General features: G+C 37.5%; 1 protein-coding gene across 2 annotated transcripts in view; it reads right to left on the bottom strand.

The window, feature by feature from the left end:
• Positions 1-8,187: 8,187 nt before the first annotated feature.
• The window catches only part of LOC129766721 (failed axon connections), a 91,705-nt gene continuing 77,664 nt past the window's right edge, over positions 8,188-22,228 (bottom strand). Inside the window, exons 2-5 of one of the 2 annotated variants that reach the window (XM_055767320.1) lie at positions 17,193-17,531; positions 16,855-17,001; positions 16,580-16,776; positions 8,188-12,014 (exon numbers count right to left, since the gene is read on the bottom strand). In XM_055767320.1, the coding sequence (XP_055623295.1) occupies positions 11,837-12,014; positions 16,580-16,776; positions 16,855-17,001; positions 17,193-17,531 (861 nt within the window). In that variant the 3' untranslated portion in view covers positions 8,188-11,836. The remainder of the gene's footprint in view (positions 12,015-16,579; positions 16,777-16,854; positions 17,002-17,192; positions 17,532-22,228) is intronic. The other variant, XM_055767321.1, reaches the window with a different exon arrangement.

Genomic DNA, 22,228 nt, shown 5'->3' with positions numbered 1-22,228 from the left:
TTTGGACATTAAAAGTTGATGCGGGATGATTTGGTCCAGTGTGTGTTTCATCGGAAAAAAAACATACTTATGTTTGTGTAAAGTATTTTGGGATAATGTTACAATCAGCAACAGTGTTCTGGGATCGATATTAGGTGTCTTGGCATGATTCCAGACCATAAAAATTGGATTGAGACCATCTTAAATTCCGCATGGATTTCATTGTTGTTCGAGTATTTTCTAACACTTTCGATGCTTGGTCAAAGAAAATCCGATCTTGATGGCCTACGTTGCTCTTTCAAGCTCCTCCTTCTTACAACGTTGTCTGCCCATCCTCTTTTTGCAATATAGCGGCATCCGGAATCAATTAGACGAAAGAAAAGCCTCAATCCTGAAGGACCAATTCACCCCACAGAAACGTGTCCATGTCACCCTACACAACATGCAAAAATTCAAATGCAATTTATTTAATTAATTGTTATCGAACTTACAGTTTCGCTGCATTAAATTGTTCCTCTTCTGTAGGCGAACAGAACTTTACTGCACAATACACGAAAATTTTGTTTAATCAGCGGAAAAAACCTTAAAACCACGATCGGAAAACTCACATTTTTTGACAATCAAAGTGCAAAGTGTTTCCTTCCACCTGTCGAATTTTACCAAAGTTTTTACGTTAGGTACATACGGTTCAACAATAAAAGGAGATGACATTATAAAAAATCCAAGTTGAACCGTACTTTTTGCGATAAAGGGTCCAAATCACCAAACCCCGTATGTCCAACTCACCCCGTATTACCCTACATACTGCTTTGACCGCAGACTTGCTTGTTTGTATCTGGATAATTCCAGGTATTCAGTCTCCATATTGTCGAATGCATACTGTTGGAACAATCGGTATCGCAGCAAATGATTATCAACATCCTACCTAATCATCAAATGGTATGCGACGAATTTCAGTGAACTGACGGCATTGGAATATATGCTTTGTGAGGACCACATAATCATTACCAGAGCGGATAAACGTCCGACTGGAATTCATGAACATCAATTTAATGTCCACAAGGAAAATTTATCCTTTGAAGGTCAATAACCTTTCTAAAGATGATCAGATGGAATATATTCCAATATCGTCTGGAATAACCGAACCAACACCTTATGATCGAGATGTTGTTTTTGCTATTGTTCTGATCTTTCATAATACGGCACCCTATTGATTATTCGCCGAAAAAGAATAACAAATATCCTTGAAGTTAGCCTACAGTTTTAGTAGCATTGCAATATGGTGAGCCAGTTTCAGGATAAGAAAACATTTTAAAATAAAACTTTTTTTTTAACGCATCAGTAGTAAAAACAAAACGCTAAAACTTTCTCAGCTTTGTGATAGTAGATAATCATGACTTATTTGAGTTGTATGAGTATTTCCACCACAAACTGTGAATAATCTATCTGCAGACAAATTATGTAGAGTTCCACAATCCTGAAATTTTATGAATATTTACGTGTTTACACAAAAAAACACGTGTTGACATATTTGCGCTAATTTATGTTTTTGATTAATTCAAGGTAATCAAGGTCTTTTCTAGCCACCAGTTTACTCGGGCTCGAAAGGAGTGTTCTGTATTTGAGCTGGCGGAAAAATATATCTCGCAAGACCACGTGTTCGATGTCGTAATAGCCTTGGCCAATAACGCGTTTACATTAGCTCATAAAGTTATTGATTTGAGGAGGATTATTGTTTGTAGTCTCTTATAGATGAATTTTAACACCATCTGAGAATTCCTCTGTGGAAAATTAAACATCAAAGTCGTCATATCTGCTGTAGCGCTTTTTTTTACTTCAGTTTCATCGAAGTAAACGCGCTCAGAGAGGAAAATTGAACGCCCGGATGGGAGAGCAAGAATCGTAAAGCGTACGCCATAGAGATACTCATTTCCATGGAGCAAATTATTGTTACGAGTTGTAAACAAAACGAGGAAGAAGAGAAACTCAATTATTCGATTCAGTCTAGCAATGCTTTGATCAACTCAGAGTTGCCAAGAGAAAAAACATTTGGTTATGATGGAAGAGGATTCATTGTTAGTCGCAGTTTGTACAGATCGCGATCTGTGCAGTTTGCGATTAATCGTAAACTCATCATGCTCCCTTGTTTTCCATCCTTGATCAGGAGTGTAGAAGTGAACCTCGTTTATAAAACTATGTGCCATAAATGGCGCAAAATTCATTTGCAAGGCCGTAGTTGTTGAGAGAAAGAGAAAATCAATTAAGAGAATCAATCTTATCAGATAGGTCCTTTTCAAAAGTTATGTGCGAATTGTTTTTCAGTTTTTGATTAATTGAGCGCATTTTTTTTTTGTAATAATTACCATACATTGACAGTAAAATATAAGATAATGATGTCAAGACTTTAAAAATTACATAAAGTGAATCGTATCTATCTATCTATCTATCTATATATATATATAAATGGAGTGATGTCTGTCTGTCTGTCTGATTCTTATAGACTCGGAAACTACTGAACCGATCGACATGAAAATTGGTATGCCGGGGAAGGTTTTCGTGATATTTTGAGACCCCTCCCCCCTCTCTAAGGGGGGGGCTGCCATACAAATGAAACACAAATTTCTGCATTACTCGGAAATTAACCAAGCAAACGAAACCAAAGTTGGCATGTGAAAGTTTTAGGGTGCAATAAATGTTTCTATGGTGATAAGATACTCCTTCCCCCTCTCTTAGAGGGGGCTGCCGTACAAATGAAACACAAATTTTTGCATTACCCGAGAATTAATCAAGCAAATTAAACCAAATTAGGCATATGGAAACTTTAGGGTGCAATGAATGTTTCTATGGTGGTTAGATACCCCTCCCCCCTCTCTTAGGGGTGGCTGCCATACAAATAAAACACAAATTTCTGCATTACTCGAGAATTAATCAAGTAATGAAACAAAATTAGGCATATGGAGGTTTCAGGGTGCAACAAATAATTCTATGGTGGTTAGACACTCCAGCCCCCTCTCTAAGGGGGGGCTGCCATACAAATGAAACACAAATTTCTGCATTACTCGAGAATTAATCAAGGAAATAAAACCAAATTTAGCATGTAACGTAACGAAGAAACATGTTATTTGCAAGTGGTTGAAATATCTTGAACGAGAATTGTGTCTGAAAATAATCTGATATTATAATGTCGAGTTTTGCTAGAAGTACTAGGAATGTTACAGTAAAAGGTAATTTTAAAGGGTAGATTAGAGGATCAATCAATGAATAGTTCTGCGATTGGGCGGGACGAAGTTTGCCGGGTTAGCTAGTATTATATAATGATACAGGTCGAACTCAATTATATACAAACTCGATTAATACTGCCTCGGATTATATATAATTCGATTATATACAGTTTGAAGAAAGATTTTTTTTTATATTTAAAATATGTATTATTTAAAAAAAAAGTGATGTGATGTGATGTGAATATTAGATTAGATATTATTAGATTTTGGATAAATTTACTTTTTCATGCGAGACAATTGTTTTCTGTTTTTAAGGAGATGAATTAAAAATTAAGTACCAAACCAAAACCAAAAATAAATGTATAAAATAAAAAATATATATATTTTTTTAACTCGATTTTATACAGAATTCGACTATATACAATGAAAAGAAATCAGAGGCTGTACTACATGGGCTGAAAAGTCCCGGAATTTTTCAACAGATGGCACCACTAAAAAATTAAAAAGATTGATTTCAAGAGGTTCATCTCTCACTAGCTTATATGTGAAGTTTCATAACAGTGGTTGACGAAATGTTATACCACTTCTGCTCGTTCGAGAACAACAGTTCATCGGTGATTTAGTGAATTTAAAATGAACCATACAAGCACCGTAGATACACCTCGCTCTAGAAGACCAAAAGAGTCAGCTTTTTCCAAAAAATGATTGTTTTCATTTTGAAAAACCCCGGGTTTTTTTCAGCACTTCCTTTTGTGCCGTTCGAGCCACATTTCGGGCAAACAAATCCGCCGTTTGACATCTCTCGCTTTCAATTCGTACGAAAAATAAAATTTTGCTTTTGGATCTATTCTACGGCGTTGTGTCGTTCAGAAATAGTTTGTTAGTTAGTTTCAATGATTCTGCAAGCTCTGTTTGCGTTTGACAGGAAACTTAAGAGAGTAATGACCAATCAACGAAAAATTGGGCAGATTGAGGATGCGAGGCAACTTCTTCAACATCAGCATCACTGACGTTCACAGCCCCCATCTAGGAAGCATCGATGACGATAAAGTAGAATTTTACGCGTAGTTGAAGCGTGGGTTTCTGCCCAAAACACGACATCAAAATCATCATCGGCGATTTGAACGGAGGTAATTGATAGATTCAGCTCCCATCCATGAACTTCCAGTAAAATCTCCAATACCGCAACACCTGTAGATCACCCCAGCAAACGGAAACACAAATTGACGTTTTAATCGATGGTTGGCATGATTTTCAACAATTCCAATCAGTCTATTTGATTCGCCAATGACGTTGACATAATTAAAAGAACACAACATGTGACGATAGCGGACTTGTATACCTGACTCAAACACGAAGCAGGGCTGATTGGGCTTGCGATCGATGCGTCTAACACCAAATACACGCTAGCAGAAAGGGCTGATTGTAACAGGATTCTACTTAATGGTAGCATTGTGGTCGTTGTGGCGTTGATAACAACTGACGACAACAACAGACGAGAAATTGGAAAACGCATAGTCAACGGAAGTCTTGTCTACTATGGGCTCCACTAATCCCTAAGCCCTTATAAACTCCCACCCAGTGCGAAGTGTACAAATTCCTGATTTAATCGATAGTCATCTACGTGCACGAATCATGAACAATGCTTGAAGAGGACTCGCAGGTGTTTTCAAATGCCGTATACAGTTCATAGAACTTAATTAAAGTATTAGGAAGTCTTAAAACACCATTCAACGAAAACATAATTAAATTAACGAAAGACAGTGTGATTATATTATTTTCCGAAACTGAGCCTCTATCAAAACTAATTATTGGATGTTATCATATTTTAATTTTGCATTATACGATACAAAATTACTCGATTTCAATTTCCGATATTCGATTAATAGAAATAATCGAGCGATTAACCGACATCTCTAGTCGAGCTTGTAGTTTTATATGTACTGTGGCCGTCAGTAAACGTCAGTCTGATGTCGGTTTTTGGTTGAGGCGCTTATATAAATGTATAACAGGTGAAGCAACATCATCACTTCATTAAGAATGGAATAACGGTTTGTGGAGCGGGGGTTGTTTGTTTTGTTATTGCTAGGATACACCATTATTGCATTTTCACATGCGACAGTAGTGGATGAACTGGATGAGAATGAAATTCTACAAAATCAACCCTTCTTTTTCACATAAATTCGTGAAAGCCGAACATAGTGAGCATCATTCGAATAAGCGTCGTAGCAGTTTGTAGAGAGCCGCTGGCAGCGTTCTGACGATCTCGTCGTTTGCAGTTGTTGCTGACTATGTGGTCCACTGGGCTGAGTCGATCCGCCTTGACCGCCTGTAGTATTGTCTGCTTACTCTAATCATTGCTATCCGTTCTTGTTCAACATTTTTATATCGCTTCATTTATACAATTTCAAATGTTGAGTAAAGATTTTCACCAGAGCTGTTTGTAAACAATACCGACAGCAATTCCAATATGGCTGAATGTGCATTTCATATGATTGTTTCGCCTGGTAAATATAGAGACGCCTTGGTTTTTGGTACTCGTGATGACAGTGGTACAGTGTCGACTTCTGGTGGCGACTTTCAATTTGGGACCATAATTTGGGTACCAAGCTCGATAGTATAATCACCATCAGATTAAAAGGCACGAAGCCTGTTTTAAAATCTTAAAATTTGAATGAAAATTTCTAAATCATGTTATTTAATGACTTGAAACACGCATTCCTTATTCTTATTCAACAATTTTTTTTATACATTTCCGATATTTTTACTGAAACTTTTCATCATAATACAAAATTGTCTTCAAACACTATTTTCGAATAAGATTTTTTAGCGACCTGCAAAAAAAGGTGTTTTTCATTTAAATAAAATACTAATTTGATACGGAGAAGCTAATTTTCATTCATAATTTTAATTTTAAAAACGTGTTCATTCTCCCTTAAAATCAATTACTATCTTTGACGCTCCCCAAAATCATAAAACGAAGCTCAATGCCGTCAACGCAACGAATACATATGAGGTGGAGCAGTAGGCAGAGTATATTTGCATTGGTAAACAAAATATGGTGTTGACATTATTTGTATTCAATATGAAATGTAAATGAAAGAGACGAAAAAATATTTAAATAACTCACATGAAACAAAATACTTATGAAATCTTGTAAGTGATTGTTTTTTAATAGATGATAATTGTATTGTGACATATTCCAACATTTGATCCTCAAACAAAGGCGTCCAGAGAACAGTCGTATTCGTATAAACTATTTTCCTCAAATCACATACAACGGTACTGGGAATATAAAAAAATTCAAAATATAATCATATCATCGGGAAAATTACGAAAATTTGTTCGTTTCTATGAAGATGAAAGAGTGAAAATGACACATAAAAATATCACTTTTATTCATCTTTTCCGACATCATTTCACAAATATCCACTGCACACTGTCACATTCGGCCTGATTCTACGCGGCGTGTGAGGTGAGATGACAATTGTCACATCACCATCACGCAACTCTCCTCACTCTATTCCTACAGTCGTTTCGGATGCCGTGAGAGGTTCATTTGATGTATGTGAGAGGATGAACAGCAAGTGACAAGGCGTTCATTCTGCTGGTTGCCAAATCTGATCAGAGATGCCACATTCGCACATGTGTTCACGAATTTGTAGACATTTAACTTTTATCATAACCTTTTATTCCTGCTGCAGGCTATTTTAAATAGTGACAAAACATTATTGATTCCATATGATAAACGAAGCTGGTCAGTATGTCAGACATTAGCACATATTTACAAATATTTCAGATTTTTATCGCATATATTTGAGAAAAAACATCTGGCATCCCAGAATTTTATTTGTTTCGCTCAGGAGGTCAGATATTTGTTTTGCTGCAGTCAGTACCGTATCTATAGATCTGATTTAACCTGGCCTGTTGTTAGTGTATCAGGACATTCTGCCGAATTTGCAGGTATTTGATTTAGATTTGGTGAAACAGTTGATTGCATCCTGTAAAGTTTAGCATTTTTGTTTGTTTTGGTCGTAGTTGCTGCTGCTCTCTGCACTCTCAGTGTTAAATTGTTGCTCTGGCTCCGGCTCGGGCATATACCACGGCTTCTGAAATGGATATGCAGTTCGGTGACGATGACTCGCGGATAGATAGATGAAACACAAGACCCATATGATAGATATATTTTAGAGAAAATAAATAGATTTCATGAAATGAAAATAATTTCGGTGTGCTTATTCGTCCAATTGAGGAATAACAGACTCACTACCGCTTTCACAAAAAAACAAACTACTTGCAATTTGTCTTTCGTACTGTGAAAATTGAAGATAAATTGAATTTATTGATACATATAATACCATTACTATCGATTCTATACGACCCAAAAAAACACTTATTATTCCTCTTCCTTTTTTCATTTGTTTTCATGCACTGTCGACACCTCAAGACATGTCGACGATTGTCACCTAGAAATCCCAGTTCATGTGACAATCGTCACGTATATTTGAGAGCGGGAATAAAGTGAGAGTTCATTCAAGTGAGATTTCTCACGGCATACGCCTGGTGGAATCGCGTGACATAAGTGACAATTGTCATCTCACCTCACACGCCACGCAGAATAAGGCCGAGTGACTTGATCCATTTCTCTTCATCAACTTTTTCTTTAGTTAATAACTCAACTGCAAAAACGTTCCAATTTAAGTTTGCTATAGAATCCGATAGATGAGGCTCTGACCTATCATCCCCATTGTCAAATACAGCTGGGAACGTATTTGTAGCTAACTTATGATAAAAAGAGAAGGTCGATGTAGAGAAATCGATCAAATCACTTACACCCCTTTCATTCTAAGCCCCTCAAATAAAAGTGGTTCGATTAGACTAGCTTCCGCTTTCATTCTGGTGGTTCAGCTTAATTATTTATTATTCACGGGTTTTTGAACCTATCTGCTGATGGACGCGATAATATCACTTGCGTAATGAAACCACCTTATTGTTATATATTTTTATTGACAATATTCAATGTAATACAGATTACATACATTTTCTGTTATTTGTTTTCATTACACAATATTTCATTACCTTTGATTTGTTCTGTTTTTTTTTTTTTGTTGTCTTCAATATTTCAAGCTCACACTTAATCTATATAATTACTTGTTCTTACTTACGGAACGAAAAGTGATGAAATGTGAATGGTTCATAACAAGCCTGTTTTATTTTTTGTTTCATGTCGGAAGCTTTCGGTTTCGCAAACTTTTCGTCAGTTCGTGTTAGTGTTGATTTTGCGCCGTCAAATTAATCTATGTTTATCCCCGCCGTCCAGCTCACTATGTTCTTCACTCAACAAGATCTGATCCGTGGGATCGGTTGCGAATGGGTCACAAAGACACGAAGATGCGCGTTTGAGTGCTAATGGAGATCGGGGTATGGAAGGTGTTATTGTTTCTTATTCTTGGCTAAACTACGCGTAACTATTATGCTCTCTTCATTGTGTTATCATTTCTTCTTCTTTAAACAGGAATCTGTACTGCGGACCGTCCTTCGTACGCGATCACACGCAAACTTTGCAAATATCGAAATATACTTTCTCGTTTTTTTTTTCGTTTCTGGTTTCAAATGGCTGCAATTATGTCTTGAATAGAAACCGAGTAAAAGAATCGGATTCCATCGTGGACACGACATGATTTTATTTCTTAGAAATGTGAATTTGTGTCTGATCAACTTACGTTTTTATGATTATTTTATTACCTACTTATTAGTAATTATGTGTTTACCTTTTTAGTGGAAATTTAATATATTTTTTGTTTATCTGTTTTTGTGTGTGGATGTTTGCCTTGACTGGATGTATGTGTGTATGTGTAATACAACAATGATTTTTCTTCCCTTCATTTGTTTTTTGATTTCAGATGTTTTACACGTTGAATGTGGTGGTGACTATTTCTCAAACATGCAGATGTAAAATTTTATTTTCTAACTTGGCAATAGATGTTTTCTCTGTGATGATAAAACCATGACTTGTTTTGTTATTATTATTATTCTCACATACAGTATAGAATCAATATAAAAAATGGCAATAACCACTTGGAGTGGTTTCTCGAAAAAAAATTGTAAAAATGTTGAGCGAATGACAATTGTTTTTTTCCCTTCACTCTTGGCTTTCTCAGCATGTTTTGCGGGCGTTGCTCGTTTGCTCCGGAGAGTTCTTCATTTGATTCGTTTACTGTATATAACTGTATTAACACCTTCAATTGGAGTTCGGTAGGATAATTTCGTTTATTTCTCTAACAGTTTTTTCTTCTTCTTTTGTTTAAGCTGTCTATTTTGGTTTAAATTTTAAAATGTGCTGGTTTTCGTATTTCTACGTTTCGTTTCTATCTCAAAATTGTTCCTGTGCGCGTTACGCGCTTGCATACCAGATGTGAAAGCAAAACAAAAATTAACCCAAATGAGAAATCATGATTTTGTTACGAATTAATGACAACTACTCGTCAAATAAAACAAAAGCAACTAGTCAGTTCTTACAAGTACAATCAGTCTAGCATCAATTTGTTGACCATTGGGTGACTATTCGAAAGACGCAAATTTGACTAACCAAACCTCAGCGCTCGCTTCATCAACGAGGATCAATGTGTGGGTCTCACATTATGTTACAAGAAGTGAACCCATCAATCAACATTTGATTACTAAAGTATGGATTAATAAAATAACAAAAAAATAACTTACCAATGCTCTCGCGCTATACAATTATAATTCAACACAAAACCTAAAGCCAAACTCAGAGATGAAATGACCCTGTGGGAGAAAAAAAAAGATATTTAGAGAGGATCGCTACTGTTTGGGGGGTATAACACTATTGGACCGAAATTGTGCGACAAGGAAATGTTTCTCCAAAACTTTTGGCAGTGTTTGGAACATTCTTGAATAAGGTTCCAAGTTTTTTTTACTCAATTCGAAAGCATTTTGTACGTTTCATTTCCGTAAATCGGCGTTGAAAAAAAAAGAGTATTGTACAACAGAGGAAGTCTCTCCCCCGATGTGGCGGCAACACAAAAAGGTGGATATTGTGTTTTTTTTCGTTATCACTCTTTTATTTTATTCATCAGAATTCTAATCCTATTTAAACGAAGGTTTCGCTATTTTATATGAATCATGTTTGTTTGCATGTGTGTGTTTGCTTCAATTGTACCAATCGATTATTGAAATGAATGTTTTCTCTGGAACTGTTTTCTTGTATGCGGAAGGAGGAGGTATCTCGAGAACGCGAATAGTCTAGCCATAATCTAGTTGCTCCAGTACTTCTATAGCAGGAAAGAGGGAAGGAACTTGATGAAGAACATTTTTTACAGAGAAAAATGAAAGTGGAAAGGGAACAAAAATTTGTCTAAACTATCTTATTGCATGTAAAAAAAAGGAAATATAGATTAGAATGTTTTGAGATATTTATCGTTTATGTTATATGCTCTTTACGTAAATTGCAACCGTTTTCGTTTTTATTACTTCACATAAATCCTAAACGTACCACGTTACAAGTTCCGACGAAATAACACCATGAACAAAATTTTCCTTCACCTGGTTTTTACTCTTTAGCTTCAATCTGAAGAATAAAAACGTAATGAAAAAATGGGAGAATTTCTTCATTTTGCAAAATTTTGTACAAAACTTAATTTGGAATTTGACAAACTAACGTTTTTTCTGTTCATTCTTCGTTTTATCCTTAAACTAACATAAAGGGAAAGAGAGACTGTATTATACATAAAATTGTATAAAATACTATAAATATATACGAAAAATAATATAAAATGTATAGTTATAAATCATTACTACATACTTTCTTTAGGTTATATTACTACAAAATAATATTTATGTGTTGTGCAGAGTGAACGGACGATTTGTCGCTGTGCTTGCCTTTCATCCTCGCAGTCATATTTCATTTTTACGCTTAGCGGAGTGACAACAAAAAAGGTTGATTTTTTTCAATCCATCTCACATTTCTGAGTATTATTGTAGTAAATGTCGCAATAAAAAAATTGCCTACCTCTAGAAAGTAAAAATAAATCTGATGTCGTAAACAAACATTAGCTCAAGCAGTGAACATTGTCGGGATGTTTCCATTTCCATTTAATATTGGCGTTGAATTCTCTGTGGTTCAATTGTTCCGATAATTTTCCTACTAATAAAACACTATAAGCATTCCCGTTCCGTGTTGTCCTTTTTCGTTCTTATAGAGCAAATTGTTTTAGTTTCTGTTTGTTTTCCTGCCCATGCTACCATTCTTCACAATCTTTGCCTTGGTGCGTTTGTTCCACAACAACACACGTCTATATTAAAAATTAAACAATCTTCGCCGGCCTTAATTATGTTTTCAGTTTCGTACAGAAAACGAATAGCATAAAGAGTAGCTATCAACAATTACAAGAAATGCCGTTCAGCCCTAATTTTCTAATTCTTTTTCGTGCACTATCCAGCCATTTTTCTCCCTTTCGCAGCGATTTGTCTCACTAAAGACGGCACTGAAAACAACATCAATGAAATGGTCAACCATTATATAAAAAAAAGAAAAATAAAACTTGGAAATTGTTAGCCAATAGTTAAAAATCTGATAAATAGTTGCTTCATCTGTGTACAGCGGCAGCAACTCCTTATTTAGCGGCTGCCTCCTCTTTTTCCTTGTTCTCCTCCACCTTTTCGGGCTTCTCCTCCTTCTTCTCTGTCTTCTCGTTGGAATTGTCCTTCTCGAGTTCCTTCTCCGACTCGTTCTTGTCCTGCTCGGTGGTCTTCTCGGTATCGGCACCCTCCTTGTTCTCTTTGGTTTCTGGCCTGGAAATAGGGTAGAGGAAAGAAGAACAATGGATGGGATGAGCAACTGGTCTGTACTCTATCGCGTTATGTTGCCTCTTGAGGCTGAAAAATAGACTGACGACAAAAAAGTTCAACATAAAAATAGGAACAACCGTTCTCCGTTAGAGTCCGATAAAGAATACCTTTTTCGTTTATTTATCTGTTCCTAAGATATTGCACGGCCTGCTCTTACATACATTTCTCTACAATCCCTTCTTGTTTTCATTGAAAATAATTAAATGTAGCTCATAATCCTTGAATTAATAAGATTCTCTACACATTATTTTGTTTGGATTATTATCTATTTCTTCATCCTATACTTCATCCAATTATTTGTCCTTATCTTCATCTCCGCCTCCAATTTTCTTCAAATGTGCAACATTACGCTTATATTCTCCTCTCTTTTTCCATAGACTTCAAAATACAGTCTGTTCCATTTCTCCGTGTAACAACAAATTTACGCTTCCACAAGCTTTCAATTTCCGATCACAACCTTTCGTTGGCGAATACCAACAGCCTTCAACAGGTTCCAAGCCTCCGGTGTAATCAAATTGCGATTGGCTCCGGAATCAACTAACATGTCCATGTTCACGCTACCAATGCAGCATGAAATCAAATTAGACTTGTTTCCGGAGTAAAAAAAAGCATAATACGTCTTATCAGATTCAACATTTTCAACTTTCGTATCAGATTTCGTTTCAGCGGATTCAACAAGCCGTACTTCCTTCAATGGCTTAATCTTTCTGAACAAGTGAAATTAGTTTCTTTCCTTTACGACACACAGTCTCAAAATGACCTCGCATTTTACAGATCCTGCATTCTTGATGACATGACGCGCCGGACAATGCGGGTAATTCGAAAAATTGACCGTGTCTTCCGCAAATGAAACACGCTACACGATCATGTGAATTTTGGTTGCTGCGGATCATCGAATTTTTCAGTCCAGTGAACTGCCTCATCGAATTTTGGAGCCTGCAATCCTCCAATTTTCCGCTCTTCAACATAATACTCTCTCTTATCATTTAGTTGAGAGCTAGACAGACTCTCAACTTGTACCTCGCCACTTTCATTCATAACTCCTAAAGCCTCGATGAGCAACTGGTCTGTACTCTATCGCGTTATGTTGCCTCTTGAGGCTGAAAAATAGACTGACGACAAAAAAGTTCAACATAAAAATAGGAACAACCGTTCTCCGTTAGAGTCCGATAAAGAATACCTTTTTCGTTTATTTATCTGTTCCTAAGATATTGCACGGCCTGCTCTTACATACATTTCTCTACAATCCCTTCTTGTTTTCATTGAAAATAATTAAATGTAGCTCATAATCCTTGAATTAATAAGATTCTCTACACATTATTTTGTTTGGATTATTATCTATTTCTTCATCCTATACTTCATCCAATTATTTGTCCTTATCTTCATCTCCGCCTCCAATTTTCTTCAAATGTGCAACATTACGCTTATATTCTCCTCTCTTTTTCCATAGACTTCAAAATACAGTCTGTTCCATTTCTCCGTGTAACAACAAATTTACGCTTCCACAAGCTTTCAATTTCCGATCACAACCTTTCGTTGGCGAATACCAACAGCCTTCAACAGGTTCCAAGCCTCCGGTGTAATCAAATTGCGATTGGCTCCGGAATCAACTAACATGTCCATGTTCACGCTACCAATGCAGCATGAAATCAAATTAGACTTGTTTCCGGAGTAAAAAAAAGCATAATACGTCTTATCAGATTCAACATTTTCAACTTTCGTATCAGATTTCGTTTCAGCGGATTCAACAAGCCGTACTTCCTTCAATGGCTTAATCTTTCTGAACAAGTGAAATTAGTTTCTTTCCTTTACGACACACAGTCTCAAAATGACCTCGCATTTTACAGATCCTGCATTCTTGATGACATGACGCGCCGGACAATGCGGGTAATTCGAAAAATTGACCGTGTCTTCCGCAAATGAAACACGCTACACGATCATGTGAATTTTGGTTGCTGCGGATCATCGAATTTTTCAGTCCAGTGAACTGCCTCATCGAATTTTGGAGCCTGCAATCCTCCAATTTTCCGCTCTTCAACATAATACTCTCTCTTATCATTTAGTTGAGAGCTAGACAGACTCTCAACTTGTACCTCGCCACTTTCATTCATAACTCCTAAAGCCTCGATTAGTGAAAGAGTTTGACCCTTCTTCAATATGCCATGGTAAATACCTAACAACTTTGTTCTAATTTTAAATTAATTGTAAAAATTTAAATTTCGCTACCAGCAGGTAGAAACATCAAGAATTCAGAATACCATCGCACCATCAAGGTAGAATCTCCTTTTACAGGATCCGAGATACCATCGCTACCATATAGATAGAAACTCCATAGTATGGATTCGAAATCCAAACGCTGCCAAATGGTAGAAACTCCATTATTTGAGTCCGAAACTCGCACACCAATTTCGAAGCCTGCATACAAGTTTGAACCGCATATATCGTCCCGTTCTACCATAGCGAAACCCACTGCACAGACAAGTGCAAAGCAATAAATGATACAAGAAAAATTACGTCATCATTCGGTCATCATTTGCGGAGAGCAACGAATGGGAAAAGAGAGCGGTGTTGCTAGTAAAACGATGCGGTTTATATGAATATACATATTTCAAGGGATAGCGGCGTTAAAAAAGGAAAATATGATCTGTCTACCCTTCCCTTAGCCTCTATCGAGCTAGTACTATTTTTAATTTTTATAGTAAAAGCCGGTTGTCATCTTGAAGAACAATGAGTTGAACTATAATATTATTCGAGGAACGGGAACCACTATGCTGCCACTTCCCTAATATGTTAGAGGCAAAGAAGAAAATAAACTTTCTGCACCGGAAGCGTATATGATGGTTTTGCTTGCGTGCTGGTGTATCATGAAGTGCGAACCGATACAGAGTTGTCTCGTTCTATTTAGTGTCGTGATTTGTAGCACGTAATAACAAAAGAACGCAGCTGGGGGAAATGATTTCTGTATGATCATATTAGAACGAACGAAAGCGATTTTTTCAGTGAATGGATCATTTGGCAAACACTGCTCACTACACTTGAACATAGCAGGGAGTAGACTACCTTTTTATTCTATGTACTTTGGTCAACGACATTAGTTTGTATGAGGCAAACTATTCTCTATCAGATTAGTCGGCCCAAAGGCAGTTTTAAATTGCTGAAATTCGTATGAAATTTTTTCTTGGCGTCATTTAATTACTTGAAGTACGTTATCCTGTCCCTAATCTAAACTAATTTCTATAAATTTTTAGATATTTACACCAAAACTTACCATTATAATATAAAATTATCTCTGGACACCATTTTTGTATGACATTTTTTCATCACTTGCAGGCGAAAATGTTTTTCATTTACATAGAGTGCTAATTTGATTTGGGAAAAATAATTTTCATTCATAATTTTGATTTTAAAAGTGTGTTCATTCCTTCTATAAACCCATATTGTCATGCCAACTCCCCAACTTGTAATACGAAGCTCAATGCAGTGAACGCAGATTGGAAGAATGAAAAAAAGAACTAATTATGCAAAAAAGTTATAAAAACCCGACATGGTCGTGTACATGGATTGCAAAGGAGTTGAAAATTGCTAAAAAAAAACCAACAGTGCAGTGCTATTTTTTTTCTAGGAACGTTTGTCTGTTCCGTGGAAGGTTTTATCAGTCGACCTGAAACTGCATCAGTACGTAATGGAAGCTTCTTCAGACATGGATGTGGCAAAAAAACTCGGCACTGTTCGCACAGCATAGTTCGGAATATGCACATCCGAAAAGGTTCCTTCCAAATATCGGACTATTATGAAACCAAACAGGACCGTAAAGCAAAACATTACGGTAAAAAAAAATCAGACCCGAAAGCTGTATGAAAAGGAACTGACCGAATTCAACGGAAGTATTCTTATGGACGATGAAACGTATGTTAAATTGAACCTCAAACAAAGCTTCTGGGACAATTTTTTTTGTAGAGATCATGGAGATGTTCCCAATAACATGTTTGTTTTTGCGGTAAGCGAATGCTCTGGCACGGAATCTGCAGCTGTGGTCGAAAAACTCCACTCACCATTACAAACAACAATATAAACGTGATAGCTGCTTCTGAATAGCTCATTAGGTCCGGGTTCCGTCAACTTTTGGTCGGATTTAGTGAGTTGCTAATACAGTAAGAATGCGCAACATTGCTATTGCGGTAACGGAGTAGCCCCGAAACTGCCCAGCCATTCGAAATCTATTGAGTAATCATCAAAGCTAAACTGAAGAAATGGGCAATAATGGCTGGAAATGTTACTGCAATGACCAGACAGTGGAAAAAAAGCAGTCGATGATGTTGATGAAGTTGAGGGTACGTATCGAGCCCAAAATTCGGATTTTCAGTCGATAGTTTTAATCTTCGCAAACCCCATATTGTATCTTTGAACTACAACAAATACACAAAACTTTATGCTTATAACGCGAACTTATTCTAAATTGGCAGGGCTTTACTGGCTGTCATGCGAATGAAATTCATGGGCCTACTTACTCTGGCTTGGGCAGATGTGCGTTCAGATCCAGCTTCGTGCAGATGTCATCCCAGTCGGGGAAGCAACGTTCCTTGATCCGCGAAACGTGGCCGACTAGATTCGGACAGTTCTCCTGCATGAATTCCTTCAGGGCGTATTTAACCTCATCCGAAATGTAGTGAATTTGGGCGAGCACAGAGAACGCGACACAATCGAGCTAAAAAGAAAAGTTTCAAATAATTTTTGTTTACTTTTATCTTTTTCGTCGTTTTTGAGTTGAGAGGCGAATACTCACGGTGGTTGGCTCATCACCGAAGAAGAATGGCTTGTCGGCCAACAGCTCCGACAGCACCTTCAGATCCTGTTTGCCGAATTCTTCGATTTCCTCCGGTTTGTGCACGCCAAGTCCTTGCGCCTTCACCTTTTTGGAGCCCTGGAAGTACTTGGGTTGTGAATGGTGTTGCATTAAAAACGGGTGCACACTACAGATATATTTCATGCGTTCGAGAGGCCTTGTTAGTATGTAGAGTGGGACACACGAGTGTGCAGGAATACATGTAATATATTGGAAACAGGAATTTGTGGAGCGGGATGAGGCCACATCTATAATTTCAACGAAAAACACCGAATTACCTTGCGTCCGAACTGGAACTTGAACAAAAAGTTGAGGACTGAGTTTGGCAGACGGCTTCCGAGGGCGTGCTGCAGATTCACCTTGTAGCCCTTGATCATTTGGTCGGGATTTTTGCTGCGCCAGAAAAGCAGCACCCAGATCAGATGATTTTCCAGCATCGAAATCATGGCATGGGCAATGTTGCGCTGTTCCTGAGTGAGAGCCGCATCCAGGTCCTTCTCGTGGCGCTGCGTGAGCTCCTTGATGATGATCGCCGAGTCGGCGATTTCCTCTCCATTCACCTCGACGAACGGCAGCTGACCCTTCTTGGAACGCAGCTTCAGCTTGTGGTCAATGTTCTGCGAATGGGGAGAGGAAAAGAAATAGAATATTAGTATCGATATTTATCCAGATGTATAGATTAGTGATTTGGTCCGAAAACTGACGTAGATATATGCCTATTCTGCAGAGTAAAGCTATTGACTTTGTTATCTCACGTCAATAACATTGCAGAATAAATGGGATAATATTTTCATAAACATAATCATAATTTCATTTCATGAATTTCTAAATCGAATCCGTCAAAATGATCTAGCTTGAGGGCATATATATTTGGATATGACGATTGACAAATTAAAGCAACCTAAATTTTAACTAATTAAATTGACTTTAGATGAACCTTTTTTGTGATCCAACTTTCTTATATGCGTGAATTAGTGGCTTTCATGCATTGAGAATTTTTTTTCTAAGAAATGGGTAGTATTTAAAATGAAGGCTCGATTTTTTCGGCTAACCGTCATGTTCTAAATTCAAATAAAACGATAGCCTGCCGCCGCGAGGGAATCGACAAATAGAGTTTATCATACAGAGAGAGAGAGAGAGAGTAGTATGGGCGGCGCGGGAGATGAAACGATCGATAAAGGCAGACATACTTCTGCTCGGTTGCCCTACATTTTGCATCTTTCCAGGTCCTGGGAGTGATAACAATGAAGTGCGCGGTTGATTGTGGGAGGAGAATCATCATGATCTCATCTCACCGAACCGAGAAGAGTATAATGCCTCCAACGGCGACGGATACTGCTGACGCTGGGAGTCTGCGTCCGAGCAGCTAAATTTGTCCCACTCAAGGGTGTGGTTGTTCCCTACACGAATACACGAGTACACGTGATAGAGACATTGGCTGGAGAAAGGAAGAAAAATCCAGTTCGGAACCCACCGTCACCGCTGCCCCTCTTCTGTCCTGTTTTCGCGTTCCGGCCGGGCCTTTCTAACGGAGTGTGTGGGTTCATGTGTAATACACCCTCTTCTGTCAGTGTATCCTTCCCGAAGGCGCTGTTAGTTTCGAGGGTTCGCGTTCAGTTTCGGCTGGTGCCTATCCAATACAGTGAGGCATTCCGAAATGAGCTCCTTGTGTGGGTGTAATTGACTTCATTTTATGAAGACATAGTGTGCACGTGGGGAAATAATATAAATTAGTCTATAGTTGGAATGCTTCACAATCACATGGCTTCCAGTCGTGGAACGAAGCTAAAAATATACCGCTTGAAAAATGATCCGATGTAAGTTGATTAATGATAGCTAGAGCATCAACTACTTAAAACATAATACCGGGAAATCCGAATGCAAATGATATGAACAATCCTTGCTTTTTATGTGTATGTATTTTCTACCCTATAGTAGTTCTGATAGAATGTATGTGTAACTTCTGGAACGAGTTCCTGATTTATGGGGACGACGCCTACGCTAAATTTGTTGAAAAATAAGAGAATCGTTCATTTCAGCCCTCTTTGACGATAAGAATTCACAAGTGTCTAATCACACGACGAAGCATAGTTTCAAATCGCTACGTTGATCATGATTTATCAATTTAAAAAATGATTCATCTGGAGCAACTGCGCATGTGTGTGGGTTCGTGGAACCACCAACACAGCTTCACATCCAACCGTTATCGATTCATCCTAGCTATAGTAAGCCATACACACTTGTGTGAGGTGCCCTAGCAACAAGCTCGATTTCAAGCTTCTATAATTTTTACCGCGTTAATACCTGCTACTTCTAGTTAAAATAATGAATCGGAAACGAACGTCGTCAGTAGCATTGTCATATGATACCGGCGGCTTACCGGATGCACCTATGGCCCAGAAAAGTGTATTGGTGTGGCCATGCCATGGCGTTCAAGATTATAAACAGTGACTCAAATCCGTAATCGTACTCCACCATGCAGATCTCTTTTCCCTTCTTTTGAAAGTCGAAAACAAGCTTTCGGAACATTCTATTTAGATATAATTATAGTGTCATATGAGAGTTAAAAGGTTTGCTATCTGTTTTCAGAATAATGGTTTTTATTTCTCTAAAAATGGCGAATGTATGTGCTAATGCATGAAAATCGACTCAAACTCATAATCGTACGCTGGTTGAAATCTCTACTCGATTTCGAAGGCGTTGGCCAATTTCCTAATTCCATCATTATTCTGGTATCCCTTGCTAATTGCAACTATCTTTAGCTGTCTTTAGATTTATCTACGAGTTTTTTGGTGTATTCGGAAGGTATATTTATCAATTTTTTCATTAAGTAGTTTTTGAAATCGTTATTTTTAGAAATTTAATGGTTTCTAAATTTCCTACACAGATAACTTCCTTAGTTTTTTACTGGGCTTGATGTCGGAAGATTGTGGAGGAATATCAATAACTTTGGAGTAATTGTAAAATAACCATGTGCGAACTTCATATGTCTTGATCTCTGGGTCATTGTCCTGGCAAAACTTGAATCCTCGATTCCATCTCATTTTGTTCACACTTTGCTACATGCTACACCTTTAGGATGTTCAAGTAAACATTCTGATCCATTACACCATCAATAAAAACCAAATTGAGCAAACAAAAAGTTTTTAATGTGCCTCGGAAGGGCAGCTTCAATGTCCGAACACAGAGAAACAATTACGGATTTGAGTCACTGTAGATCGACCACAATCAATGACATGCATGCATGTTCGGCTCATCGCGATGCCCCACACGCCTTGTTCAAACTCCTCATAAAAATGCATAAGCGCCAAATCAGCTTCCTTCCGCAATTAAATTGAGCCATTAATTGTGGCGCGTAAGTTCCACCGAGAAGAAAACGGAACGGAAAGAGTTTGTGGTTTGTGACCATAAAACTGTCCTGTTGATAGTGCGCCAAAGGAAATCAAGGTGATTGTTGATACGTTTTGAATTGGTTTTTCATTCTTTATAGTATTAGTAGTATAGTGTGGACAGAGAAGAATGAAAAGGCTATCACCACCAAAAAAATTACAGAGTAATTGACTGCTGGCGTCGGTTGGAGTAATAAAGATTGAAAAACTGATGTAGGGTAGATAGGGGCAATATGAGCAGGCGGAGCGAAATGGGGCACCCTGAGTTTGGACTTGTTATTGAACCAATAACACTTATTTTCTTATTTTTATTTTATGGCCAGGTATTTTTTTCAACATAACCTGTAAATACAGCTGTCAAAATTTGTAAACATAGTTGGAAATAGCTAGATGTGGAATCATACGGAATTATACCAGATTATCCGATCGTAAAAAGTCCAGTTTGAACACGGCAATCGTAGCAATGAAAAGTGCTACGTCAGTGCGACATGCAACCTTAGTGCATTGTGTCCCGCGAGAAACACTTAAAAGTTATTTACGTTGTGAAGATCTTCGCAGCTTAGAGGCGAATGAACTGAAAAGTTTAAACCCTCTTAAAGCCAAAAAGAAGAAGATGAAGATCTTCGCAGCTCCAGGTGTTCGGATAATTTAGTAATGTTTTTTTACGACGGAGCAAGAGAATGAGCTTGTAGATCATATTCTCTCTATGGAACAACGGTTCTACGGTGTTACGATTAAAGAAATCCGGAAACTGACGTATGATTTGACCGAAGGAAATGGTACTTATCACCCTTTCAATAGCCAAAAGCAATTAACCGGAATAGATTAATTGGCTGGTTTTGGAAAGCGCTACCCACAACTCTCAATTCGGATACCATAAGCAACTCCCGCTGCCAGGACATAAGAATTCAATCGCGTTGCAGTCGGGAAATTCTACGATTTACTGGAGGACGTACAGCAGAAATACAACATTCCACCAGTAAGGCAATTAAACGTCGATGAGACATCAGTGATTCCAGTCACTATCTTTTATCGATAGAAGAAAGAAGTAAACTAAAAAATTTATCTTCATTCAACAGGTGCAGACCAAAAATTCCAAAATACTAGCAATGCTGGGAAAAAGGCAGATCAACGCTGGCTGCTGGGCACGGAATAACGATTATAGAATCATCCACAGGACACCCTATGTTACTTTCCTTTTATGAACTTGTTACGTTATTTCCTAGCCAAAACATGCTTAAAAAATTAAATCAACTAACATGGTCATATTGCCCAGCAGCTCACACATATAAAAAAAGATACATTTCATGAAAGTGGCAAAAAGTTATGAGGCAAAAAGAGTTTTGCGATTTTTTGATCTAATTTTTCCAGTTTTGGGGATGACGATTTACTTACCTAAAATAACTGGAATGTTCGAAACTACACTGTCAAGGAAACCTTCATTCTATAGAAGATGATAGTGCGTATTCGTTTTTGTGAAAAAGTTTAGTAGATTAGTTCAAATATTGCTTGTGGGGCAAAGATGCGCTGTGGCTGTGGGGTAAAAGCTCGCACTAGCGTTTTGCTCTGAAAAAAAAATTATAAAATGTTTTCATCAAATTTTTAACGGGACCCACAAGAAGAAAACTGATTTGAAGAAATGCACTCCAGAAATGCTTAAATGGCCCGACAGAGTATTTCTGAATCAGCTCTGAGGAAGAGGCTCATATCAGAAAGTGATTCATGATTTGAATCTTCTTTTATTGACATTTCTACTTCTGCTGGAATGCGGTTCAGATAGGTATTGACGAGTGAGCAGTCTGAGTATCTGCAGGTCACTGGACAAAGTTTTCTATGGTATGACTCTCAAAGATTTACGGCGCATGGCGTTCGATTTTTTGGAAGCCAACAACCTCCAGCACAAAGTTGCAAAACTTGCAGGAAGA

The sequence above is a fragment of the Toxorhynchites rutilus genome, chromosome 2 (genome assembly GCF_029784135.1).
Source record: "Toxorhynchites rutilus septentrionalis strain SRP chromosome 2, ASM2978413v1, whole genome shotgun sequence".
Lineage (NCBI taxonomy): Eukaryota > Metazoa > Arthropoda > Insecta > Diptera > Culicidae > Toxorhynchites > Toxorhynchites rutilus.
The sequence above is the reverse complement of the archived record's forward strand: the minus strand, read 5'-3'. Positions and strand labels throughout refer to the sequence as shown.